The 12500-nt window shown below is 46.4% G+C and overlaps 1 protein-coding gene across 8 annotated transcripts in view; it reads right to left on the bottom strand.

Moving 5' to 3' along the window:
- Window positions 1–12500, bottom strand: part of Nuak1 (Nuak family kinase 1) — a 28798-nt gene that overhangs the window by 12232 nt on the left and 4066 nt on the right. For 6 of the 8 annotated variants that reach the window (XM_025307094.1, XM_025307100.1, XM_025307110.1 and 3 more), the window contains 8 exons: window positions 4926–5038; window positions 4538–4737; window positions 3903–4373; window positions 3129–3639; window positions 1770–2961; window positions 1298–1642; window positions 837–1213; window positions 1–271 (listed from right to left, as the gene is read on the bottom strand). The exon at window positions 1–271 is cut by the window's left edge and continues 20 nt beyond it. In XM_025307094.1, coding sequence (XP_025162879.1) covers window positions 1–271; window positions 837–1213; window positions 1298–1642; window positions 1770–2961; window positions 3129–3639; window positions 3903–4373; window positions 4538–4737; window positions 4926–5038 — 3480 coding nt within the window. Of the gene's footprint in view, window positions 272–836; window positions 1214–1297; window positions 1643–1769; window positions 2962–3128; window positions 3640–3902; window positions 4374–4537; window positions 4738–4925; window positions 5039–5433; window positions 5613–8633; window positions 9109–12500 lie in introns of those variants that run through there. The other 2 variants (XM_025307119.1, XM_025307104.1) reach the window with 2 other exon arrangements.

Below are 12500 nucleotides of genomic sequence, written 5' to 3'. Positions count from 1 at the left end.
GCCCCAGAACGCTTGTGACGGCTGTGCGCCGAGTCTGCCGAACAGTCTGCTGCTCGGGAAACCGCCCGGTCGATTGTCATCGACATTGAGCCGTTGGGTAAGACTGCGCACTCTGGACAGTAAGGTCGAGAACAGATTCTCAGCGGTGAGCAACTCGAAACCGTCGTCGTCGTCGTCCTCGCCTGACGACAAGCTGTCGGCGTGCTCAGACGGCTGCCTCGACGGTCGCGAGCTCCTCAACCGGTGCATGTGCCTTTGCAGCAGGTCCTCGCTGTCCAGAGAAAGGATTGGAAAAATGAGTCAACGCTCAACTTTGCCGCAGGTCTGTACTTTATAACTGCGTTTTCTCAATTATCTTGTAATTTTTGGTTCACTTTCTCCCGTCTATATATATATATATATATATATATATATATATATATATATACACAAATTGATTTCAGCCAATAAAAGCCGCTCAAAGGCGTTGGTAGTGAATTGTAATTTCTCGCAGGAGGATAACAATGTCGGAGGATGCGTATTGAGCGGCTCCTATGACCAAAAACAATCTGTAAGGATTGACTATCCGAGAGCCTGAATATATACAGCTTCGTTTATAGAGCTTTCTGTTTTGTTCCCATCAGGACCGTGTAACTTTTCCCCAGGAGCAGAAACGTGAAAGGTGAAGTTCTATATTAAAAATTCCACATTTGCTTCGTCACACTCGCGAAAAGTTACACGACATACGCGTCAAAAATACACCTGCTTCATTTTAAGCGCAGAGAATGCAACTTAATGCGCCTATAAAGAACAAATCGTGTTTCATTTGCTCAATAATACGGCGCAATCGTGTCTACCTATGCAGCGAAGAGAACGGAGACTCGTCCTCGCTGGCGTCTGACAGGAGAGAGCTCATTCGCCTCGGCCTGCCGAATCTGGACCTCGGTGGGTTCGCGCTTGTCGGTGTACTGGTCTTGCTCTCCGGCTCAAGACTACCCGACCTGGGTGTCACGTAACCACCACCTTCCACGGCGATGGGAATAATATACTCCCGCGGGCTCTTCCTGATCGGTTCCGGCCCCACGGTGGAGCCGAGAGCGCTGTCAGTGTCCGAATCGGCCGTCGATTGACGGGATAGAGAGCTCGATCGTTGAGACATCGATCGTTGAGACATGGGTGGTTTAGGTGGCGAGGTGGATGAGTGTTGAAGGACGTGCTCGGGTTCAGTTTCCACCTGCGCTTACGAAAGTCACAATGAGTTTCTTCATGAAGTAAACGTTCAGTTTTGGACAGAAGCGAGCGATTTGTTGCTTCATACCTGAATAGGGATGATTCTCTCGCGTGGTGCAGCAGCCTTGGGTCGGCTTTCCGGTTCTAGACTAGAACTTCTGTTAGCTTGAGGCACCGCAGCCGCGACCGGGAACGCCACCTCCGATCTCTGCGTGCGCAATTTCTGCGGTTGAAAAGCATCGATCTTGGCCTCCACCTCGGATTTAAACGCCACCGTTTCAGGCGGTTTCGCTCCGGCAAGCGTGATCTCGGCTTTGCTCGTCTTTCGTCTGGGTAATGTTGCGCTCTTCAACGTTATCTCCATTTTGCTAGACATTTTGGGTTCCTCCAACTGCGATCTATCGCCAGTTGCCGTGTTGGACGCGCTAGTTATCTGTTAGAAAGATGGAAAAGGAGATGTAAGAGAAACAAGAGCAGAAGTAATGATCGAAAGCAGGACGAGAGATCGATCGAGTACGCATTCGCAACGTTAATAACGTTAATAGTCACAACACACTTACGGTTGCCTCGAGTGCTGCGGGTGAAGATTTCGTGTCGAAGCCAAACTTCGTCTCGACCGGTGTAGAGACCGACACCGTGGCTGATCTCACGTCATTCGGCGCCACCTGTATCTTCAATCCAAGCTTCTTCGAGTCCGAACTCTGAGGCGATATCGGCGGCGAGCCGTTCATCGGCTTCCTCTGCATCGGGGGCTTGCCGATGGCGCCGGTGATGATGTCGACGGCGCGTTTCTTCGCCTCGTCTCGTTTGTTATCAGACTTATCGTCAGCTGCTGCCATCGTCTGTTCACTCGTTGCCTGCTGCTGTTGCTTCTCATTCGTCTCGCTTTTCTTTTCCGTTGGCACATCGATGATCATTTTGGACGCGCTCGCTTTCGCGGGCGGAGGTGCGGTTATGGACGACAGGCTAGCTTTCCGTTCAAACGCTCGCTTCGCGCCCCCCACATTGACACCAGGAATAAATATCTTCTTGGGTTTCTCGCTGTCCGCGGTAGACGTCAGCTGATTGAACTTCTCGGCGGTCTCGAATATCTTGGAGCGCCGTCTCTCGACGGGTTTGGCGGGCGGACACGCCGCCTCGTTCGACAGCTCGGAGTCCAAGGAGAGCGCTTTTTCTTTGAGCTTTTTGAAGTCTCCCTCCGTCGGCTCCGATTGCTGTTGCGTGTCTCGTGGCAAGTACGCCTCGTTCCTCACGCTATTCGTGTCACTTTCATTTGGCACTTTTGATTCGAAGGCAGATTCTGATTTCTTGCTGGGCTGCGTTGTCTCATGCGCTATTTTATTATTATTATTATTATTATTATTATTATTATTATTATTATTATTACTCGAGCTCTCTGAAGCGTTACCGCCTACGTCCTCATAGAAACTGTTGCTGGGAGACTTGGTATACTTTTGTGGAGACATGTCCTCCACGTTGCTGACCTTTTGATTAGGCTCGTAGATCTGCTGAGCGCTCTCGGCGGACATCGGCTCGCGCGGCTCCTCGTATTCGTCCACCGGCGGTGTTTGGCATCTTTCCTTACTCAGCGATCTTTCTTTTGATTCTTCGATCAGCTCTAAACAAGCTGCCGCACCTTCGATCCTGTCCAAATCGACAGTCTTACTTGTAGGAACAGTCACGATGCCTGCTGCCGGCTCCACTTCCATCGCTTCCTCTGATATGGAATTCGGGATCGGGGCCGAATGATGTCTGAAACAACATTTCTCGATGACGGACGAACTCTCGGTGCTTTCCGCCTTTAATTAGAATCGAAGTTCAGCGTTCGGAAGATAATTACACGTAATAAGAAAATGTGTTGTACAAGTGATCAGGAAACAATTCGTTAGTAATTACACGTAACTGGACAATAACCTCACCTCGATGAGGATCTGTACGCTCTGGGTTCTCTCTCATCCGACCTCTCTTTCCGTCTGGACCTCTCTTTCCTCTTCACGCCCGCCGCGGCCGTCTCATCCATCGATGGTGTCGTCTCCAGTTTCCTCTTAGCGTCTCCCCCGGCCGCAGAAGATCTCGGCTCTTCATCGAACAGTTCCCTAATTCTTCTGTCAGAGCTGTTCTGATCGAGCTCCATCAAGCTACCGACCGAGTGACACCTCGTAGGCACTAAAGTTTCGGAAGACATGTTGTTCGCGACGTCTCCGCCCGCCTGTTGATCGCCCACAAGCAGTTTCTCGGCGCTAGCCGACTGCGGCACCAAGGATAGCAACAGGTCCAGCCGCACGGGTGTCTGAGCTGCCAAGTCCTCGGCGATGTCGAGACAATTCTGCTCATAGCCCTCGTTCACCCACCAATGGGTGCAAATTCTTTCGACGTCGGCGCGTCTGCCCGGGCACACGGTGAGCATCTCCTTTATAAGCGGTGAAGCAGCTGGAGTGAGGATACAGCGAATTAAAATGATAATCGCCATCGTTTGTGTTAGCAAACATTCTTCTCGTCTCACAATCAAACAGAATCGATAAGAATTTTTTTCTGCGAAAAATTCTCGCCAATTCCGAAATTTTCTAGAAATAAATTTCTACCATCATTTCATGTGTCAGATACGAGACAGAATTTAATTTTATCACGAGTAATTGATTTCAATTACCCTACTTTTGTGAAAAGTAAACCGATTCACAGAGCGTCTTACTTACGGGATGGCTTTTTCGGCTCAAAGTAATCGGACTGTGAGATCTGTTTGACTAGTCGCTTGAAGTTAGACCCGTCGAAGGGCATAGCACCGTAAACCAGGGTGTAGAGCAGCACACCTAAACTCCAACAGTCCACTTCCGGCCCGTGATAAGGAGTCCCTTTCACTATTTCCGGACTAGCGTACAATGGGCTACCGCAGAACGTGCTCAACAATCGTTGCTCGCCGAACACATTCGAAAGACCAAAGTCGGCTATCTTGGCATTTCCGACTTGGTCCAACAGGATGTTCTCAAGCTTCAGGTCTCTATGGCAGATCTTGTGTTTGTGGCAGTAGAACACAGCGGTGGCTATCTGCCGGAATATTCTACGGGCCTCGTGCTCGCTCAGAACCTTGCGTTCGCTCAGGTAGTCGTACAATTCACCGCCCGCTGCGTATTCCATCACGAGCACCATCTTTTCTCTGTTCTCGAAGACTGTAACGATCATCACTTTGTTAAGTATGTGAAAACTATTGAGTGACACGAGAGTCAATTTCGACGACTCATTTAATGCTAATTACTCCGCCTTACTTAAACACTAACAAGAAGAAGTTTCACACTCGTATCATTCGAATTTTAATGGGGGGCGCGAAAGTCACCTTCGTAGATGTGAATGATGTTCGGATGTTGAACACTCGACATGATCTGTATTTCTCTTCGTATCCTTATCAGATCCGCCTCCGTCTCGATTTTGCATTTCTTAATCGTCTTAATCGCCACCTCCTGGCCGGTCTCCTTGTTTATTCCTAATTGGACCTTCCCGTAAGTGCCCTGTCCTAGCTTTTTTATTATGTCAAACCTGCAAATTTACAATGTCATTTGGAAATTAGCCCCCGGTTATTTCAGACACGCTCTCTTCGCGTGAGACTTCGGTGTGGCTGGGACTTGTCGCGATATAATCTTTCTTCCGAAGCCGCACGAAAGCATCTTCTTTAGCAGTAGAAAAACGGATTACGTAATTCCTAGACTTGGCATTAATTTACGTACCTCTGCTTCAACTTTCGCTTGTGATTATGAAGACGCACACCACCCGTGCTCTCCATCCCCCCCATTATATTGTGTATACTTGGTTCTCCGACGACCATCTTGTCTGTGTCAATCTGAAATGAGAAAAAAACAAATGACGCATTTTAATGTTGTAGTAAAACAAAGGGATAAGAGGCTTTACTTTTATCTTATACTTTGATCTTTCAAAATTACAAAAGTTGCGAGGGAGAGGGAGGGAAGAGAGAGCTAGAATGCTACACGTAATAGCAAACAATATACAATAACAAGATATAAGATATAGGTAACGTGTTGTGCCGAGAAAATACGCAGAGACGATAAGACGATGAACGAGACTAGAATCCATAAGTTTGACTAAACGAGTATTAATCTGATCGATAAGAGGTAATCTTTCGATAAGAGGCAATCTGTTAATCTTATCTCATGAGATCTCATGTTCCGCTATATGTTGTACAATTGTTTTGTATATAATATGCTTTTTCAGATATACGTTGAACATCAAAGACGATTTTAGAGTTGGAGTTGAAGTGCAGACTTTTCGGACGTCGAGAATTCCGTGTTAATTTCATCCTGGCAGACGGGTGAACGATTCCCAAATCGTTTCGAAACGGCGACGTTATTGCGGCGCGATTCTCTCTCCCTCTCGTTCTCCCCCTCTCCCCCTCTCTCTCTTCCCTCACATTCTCTTCTTTTTTTTTTTAGACGCTTCCTGCCTCCCAGGCGGAACCGCCGGCATGTACGCTCCTACTCTCTCGTAAACGAGGATGACAGCGGCGAAGAGTATAGCTATAGCCATCTGAGTCTTACATTAGAAGATGAAGGTGGAGGCGAGGGATGAAAGAGAAGGAGAGAGAGAGAGAGAGAGAGAAGCAGAATGCGGTGAGTTTATTTCGGGCGTCGAGACGCCAGAGTGTGTGCCGACCCGTCGTCGGTAGGTTCCTCATCTGCATCGTCTTCTTGTCCTCTCTTGCCTGTAAACGCACGAGAGAAGGAGAGAGAGAGAGAGAGAGAGAGAGACTCCTCTCGTCGCTAATCTTCTAAAATTTCTCTCGCGCGAGCGCTCGACAATTCTTCGCGAATTATTCACGCATTCGATACGAGCGGAATTAATACGGAAACGTCAGGAGGCGTCAATCTCATTCGTCATTCACTCACTATTAGCGATTCTAATTATCTAATATCCATCTGAATCACTTGGTTTTACACTCGTACAGAGGCGCGCTCATGTGAAAAATGACGCTTCATCGAAACGTAAAATAGCCGATCGAACTGTGAGATTTTTGGCGAGTTTTTTGACCGAGAAGACAAGTCGACCTCGAACTTTTCGTTAGGTTGCGATTTGCCGGAAGACACAGCAGAATTGTCTTGTCACGACGAATCGGCGAATTCAAGTGTATGGTCAAGTATTATGGATCTCGTGACTTAAGCCACTCTCTCTCTCTCTCTCTCTCTCAATTCGTCGAGACGTCGATTAATCTCACTCTCGGGCGATTAATGAGGCATAATTGTTACCGGCTGTATAAACTATCGCGAGCAACGCGCCAGCTCTCGTTGTCTCGCGACGATTCTTCATCGCCGAAATAGCTAAGCGCCTTCGCGGTGTGTAAATTTTGGACGCTGCGATCTTGTCAAAGCGCGACGTTTCGTACATCGACAGTATAAATCATCGACGCATGTATATACCGTGCGTTTCTGCAGCGCTAGAAAGTTTCTCTCGACGCAATTCACGTCTTTGCCGTTCCTCGGCGAAAACGTCTCGATCGCAACAGCGATTACAACTCGTAATCAAGGGGCAAGCCAATAAGCGACAAGATAAATGATAACTCTCGAGTCGCGTGCAAGCAAGCCTAACCGGATTATATCAACTTCTACTTTTTGATTCTCAGTGAAAACTGAGACCCACTCGTTTTATCTCATTAATTGCATTTCTATCGATTCGTTCTATTAATTATTTTCAGCTACTTATCTTCGTTGTCCCTCTGGGGTTGTCGGAGAAAAATATGACGAAAAATAAAATAAAACATTATCAAAAATCTTGAGAAGAAGCGTCCTCGTGACTCTCGTATATTGAGAGAAATTTGATAAAAAAAATTAAAATAATTTCAATACAACCGCTCCAATTCTCCGATCCAATTCTCACAAAAAAAAAAAAAAAAAAAAAACCGACATCACAGAGCACAAAGTCCCGCCTCTTTGTCACTCTTTGAGATATTTTAGTAGCGACCTGTATAATTGGCGGTATTGGCAAGAGCGATGCATTTTGTACGGGCGACGAGCAATGTCTGGACGGCGGTGGCGTCGTTGCGCCCAGCCAAGGTCCGTCCGAAAGAAAATAATCTTCCTCTTGAACCGGGGCGGCCCTGCAGCCCTCTTCAACCGAGAGCGAGCGAGAGAGAGAGAGAGAGAGAGAGAGAGAGAGAGAGAGAGAGAGAGAGAGAGAGAGAGAGAGAGAGAGAGAGAGAGAGAGAGAGAGAGAGAGAGAGAGAGAGAGAGAGAGAAGGACGATAGCTCGTCGTCGCGCGACTATTAATGCACCGCAACATGGATAACGGCTGGCTCAAGTGCGGCGCCCGCGTTCAGGCGCCTCGACGACGGAAGGAGCGCAACTCTCCTCGAGGGTGAATGAAACCCAGAAGAAGCGCGTGGTCACGACGCCGTTTCGCCGAGGTCGATCGCGAGCGCCTTTGAGCAAGATCGGGATTTAGCAGCAGACGGGACGGCGGGTGGTTTGCATAACCGCGTAATAATAACGCGTGCACCACCGCGGGGAAAGGTCGGCCGAATTTTCGCGTTTGATGCAGAAGATTGTCACACGACGGACGTATTTTGTCAGACCAAGTTGCCAAGGATATTTCAACTGTTATGTAGTACTTCTCTATCTGCGTTTCAACTTCTTCGATATCGGATGTTACACTGAGAAAAAATTGTATCAAAATCAAACAAACGTTTGTTCGAGTACGACTGTGAATATACACTTACTTAAATTAAGCAATGATTTTCTACAATTCAAGAAAAATGTTTACATTCGGAGGACCTCTGTGTTTCAGTTTAGAAATTAGTCGCTTAATTTGAATAAATTTATTCGAACAAATATTTGTTTAATTTTAATACAATTTTTTCTCAGTGTTTACTAGGATTACATTCGAATTTCCACACGTTGAGGAGATACCGGTGTTTGATAAACTTAGATGTGTGTGTGTGTGTGTGTGTATGTGTTACAGTCAATGCGGAGGGATAGAATTTTGGAAAAATGCTGACGAAACATTCGGTCGCTCCCGATGATAATGGTATGAATTCGGTATCAGAAATGGAGGAGCGCTAAGAATTTGAGCGGAGTCAATGTCGAGTAAACAGACACGTTGCAGCAGAGACGGCGGTCGAGCCGCGAGACGCGTTTCAGCGAGCAGACAATAGCGCGAGAAGTGTAACGCGGATGCTGCTATGTGTCGCACCGAAAGTTCTATTGCGTGCAATGCGCGGTGCTGTCGACGATTTAGCAGCTCGACAGGATAGTCGACAATAAAAAGGAAACATACAATATGAGAGCTGATCCGTCGTGGCGTCGCACCAACAGCTCGACAGGGGCAGAGAGAGAGAGAGAGAGAGAGAGAGAGAGGAGAGAGAGAGAGAGAGAGAGAGAGATACATATTTTGTACGCTATTATTACTGTCAGAGGCGCGAAATAAATACCGGAGTTTTCTCAGAGGAAGCCAAGGTTGGCCACCTGCCTACCTCGCGAGCAAACGTCAACGGGGAAATTTTCTCTGTGCGACCTACTACTATTATATGTACGAATCGGCACCGATAGGAGATGTATTTATATTTCGAGACGGTTTCCGCGTGTCTCTCCGCGCGGGTCCGCACGTGCGCGCCCGCTACTCTTCACTACACTTTTACACGCGCACAATCGCCGGCTCTTTTAACCGTTAATCTCCCGAGGGTCTCTCGCTTCGAGAAGCCGAGGACCGCAAATGAGCGTCGTATGGATCGTGTCACTCCTTTTAAAAAAATTCCACCCTTTAAGCGATTTAACCTTCGACCGATCGCCGTCGCGGCCAACGCGAAGTGCGCCAATCGCTCGCGCGAAATAACAGCAACGGGGCGAGAGAGAGAGAGAGAGAGAGAGAGCGAGATGACGTCATAACGAGAATAGACGATCAAACGAAGATCCGTTCTGTATAAATAAAACGATGAAAATAGGAGAATGTGCTAGATGTACATTTTTCTCATACAAAAGATACAAGCACAAAATCAAGCGTGCCGAACGAGGAAGATTCGAACTAGAGATGTGCGAACTATTCGAATTCGAATCGAATCGACTCCGAATCCCTATGATTCGAGTCCGAATAATTCGAATAGGAATCAAATACATTATCGTGTAGCGTGCACCAGCTAAAAAACGGGCCATCTGGGCCTGTATGTTACGGAACCCGTAACTTATAATTAACTCAACTTATAATTAATAACTTAATTATAAATTACTTTAATTATTTAAATATATATTTTACTCTAAGATATTACAATATCAATATTCCCTTTCATATTAAAATCTTCCGTCATTATTTGCATGTTTAATAGTCTTGTTAAATTTTCTAATGATTCGATTCGATTTCATTCGATTCGAATTCGAGTGAAATTTCATAGATTCGATTCGATTCGAATTCGAATTTAAAAAATGAGATTCGATTCGATATAAAAATTCTTGACTCGCACATCTCTAATCCGAACTCGACCGCGTGATCTTCGAATCTTCAGGAGCTAATTCGAATCTCCGAGTCTGTGAGAGAGAGAGAGAGAGAGAGAGAGAGATCGAAATATCTCTCTTTGCAGGCCGGAAAATATCCTGATTAGAGATTTTAATCACATGCGATGCATTGTTGCGAAATAAAAACGGAGCCAACGAGCAAGCTTGTAGTGAAAGAAAGAAAAAAAAAAAGTCACCACGCCAAAGGCCAATTTCGTCAAAACGCTCTTGCATCCTCGCGCTGGAAAAGCGGATTGCGTCGGTTTCCACTTGTAAACCGCGCGAGGGTGATTTGCATCGGCCGTTAGTAATGAATCGTGCTAGCTGAATGCCGAGCAAATTTCCAATGAAACCGCCGATAACGACCGCGTCGGTGGCCTTCTCTCTTTTGCGTCGCGACGTGAGCGTGCAATTTGTAGCGCACCGTATAAATTACGTAGCTGAGTATAACAGCGCGTTCGCCGCCCCTTTGTGCCACAGTTCACGCACATTGTTATTACTTTTGCCGCGGCGCGGACACCGCGGCTTACGTAAGCCGAGAGGAAGATGGAAAGACGACATGCAAATTGCGAACGCCGCGACGACGACGACGACGACGAGACGCGCGATTATGCATGCGAGCATCGCGTTATCGACGACGCAGTAATGGAATCCCCTTATCACCCGCCTTATGGCACGAGAATGTGCTCGATGAATTACGGTCCGATTGCATAACGGAAGTCTCAAGTCGAGACACTAACGAGGATTACTGGACGCGCGCTAAGCGGCGTCTATTGGCATCTTGCGAGCGCATGACATTTCCTCGCGTGCGCGTTGATGTATTCCGTGTGACACGCAATGAAGTTTATGATGCAAATAATATTATTCAGAGAGAGAGAGAGAGAGAGAGAGAGAGATATTCTGAGGAGCAAGAGGGCTCGAGTTCATAATATAGAACACGATATCATATCTCAAGTCAGTCTCATGAATGATTGATTTGCGTCTCACCTATGAACTTTCCCATGTTTACCTGCGTAATCGCTACCATTACCATTTTAAAAGAATTTCTACCTCTAGCGTGCTTGCCACTTCGACGTCGGGAAGCCCTTATCTCGGATTGCCAGCATTCTTATGATAAGGGATATATTTACATTTGCGTCATTGTCCCTAATCGTCGAGGGGAATCGCCTTTCAAAGTTTCAGCGAGACCTCGCCTCAGAATTCAATGAAGAAACACTCCATCTTGTCGTCACGCGGACGGTGAGACACCGAATGGAGAATATATAGAATATATAGAATATATAGAAGATTGCGATCGCACAGAGGCGATTCAAGGCGAGCCGCTTTTTACTGAGACTTCCTTGTCATACACTACAAGTAGCGCGCGCGCGCGAGTGATGTTTAAGCGTATATTCTTGCAGCAGTTTCTTCGACTTCCACGATGCACGTGGAAAAAGAGATTCGTTGAAATAAGCGTGACAATAAACGAGACGAATGCACCTCGTTCGAAGGGAGAGACAGAATTTCTGGCTCGCATGAACCAAGTTCGAGGCTCCGCGAGTCAGGGAGGTTCTGTTTCCTTCGCAGCAATCGCAGCATTCGCTTCGCTCACTGTGCCCCGTTAACCCCGTGACATCAAAATTTCAAAATTGTAAAAACAAAAAAATTATAAATTATAAAGACAAAAAAGAATTATAAATTATAAAAAGGAAAAAAATTAGATATTATTAAAACCCCCGAAAAATTAAAAACTATGGAAGCAAAAGAAAGATATAAAAATGGAAGCCAGAAACCTATACTGAGAAAAAATTGTATTAAAATTAAATAAACAAATATTTGTTTGAATACGACTGTGAATACATTTATTCAAATTAAGCGACTAATTTCTCAAATGAAATATAGAGGTTCTGAATGTGAACTTTTTTCTTGAATTTTACAAAATAATTGCTTAATTTAAGTAAATGTATTCACAGTCGTATTCGTACAAATATTTGTTTAATCTTAATACAATTTTTTCTCAGCGTATAGGTACCCACTTTCATGAAAATCTGATTATTTTCCAAATTTTTACACTCCACATTAGATCCGCTATTTTGAGCTTTGATATCATTGAAATTCGCAGCGACCTCAAAATCGTATAGATACCCACTTGTGCGCAAATAACAATAGCTTTACTATTTTCTTTCTCTTCGATGCGCGTATACGCGTCACCCACAGTCAAGGGGTTAATTCGAGCGATCTATAATTTTATTCGCGTCTCAAGGGAGCCACGTAAGTAGATTCAACCGGTTAAGTCCTCTCTCACCCCCGTTGTAAACCCTATTCTCTGCCTAACGCAGAAATAAACTCTAGCAGGAATTGTTTTATTCAGGTCGAGCATCCATCATGGGAAAAGTCGTGCAAGCTCGCGTCGGTCTTGAGACTTGTTGCATTCGCGCTCCGGGGGAACAGAAGAGTTGCTCTCTCGCGGAATTCTTCGCGTGTCCTCATACTCCCCTGCTCCGTTTCATCGCCGGAGGTCTCCTACGCGAGCAAGCGTTACCTCGCGACCGCTCCGCTTCTCGTGTCATTCATGCGGCGAGTAGCCGGTGGAAAATTTCGCCTTCTCTCTCTCTCTCTCTCTCTCTCTCTCTCTCTCTCTCTCTCTCTCTCTCTCTCTCTTTCTCGCCGATAAGGGCTCGGGATCAGACACGGCGCGCGACAGGAGACGACTGCTCGCGAGCGAACCACGAATTACGATTCTCCGCGCAGGAGCGCCGGTCCGCAGGAGCTCGCTGATCGAAGCGAAACGTTCTCGTTCCTCGGCTCTCCGAGAGACAAGCAAAGTCTCCGGC

The sequence above is a fragment of the Harpegnathos saltator genome, unplaced genomic scaffold (genome assembly GCF_003227715.2).
Source record: "Harpegnathos saltator strain DR-91 unplaced genomic scaffold, Hsal_v8.6 scaffold126, whole genome shotgun sequence".
NCBI lineage: Eukaryota > Metazoa > Arthropoda > Insecta > Hymenoptera > Formicidae > Harpegnathos > Harpegnathos saltator.
The sequence above is the reverse complement of the archived record's forward strand: the minus strand, read 5'-3'. Positions and strand labels throughout refer to the sequence as shown.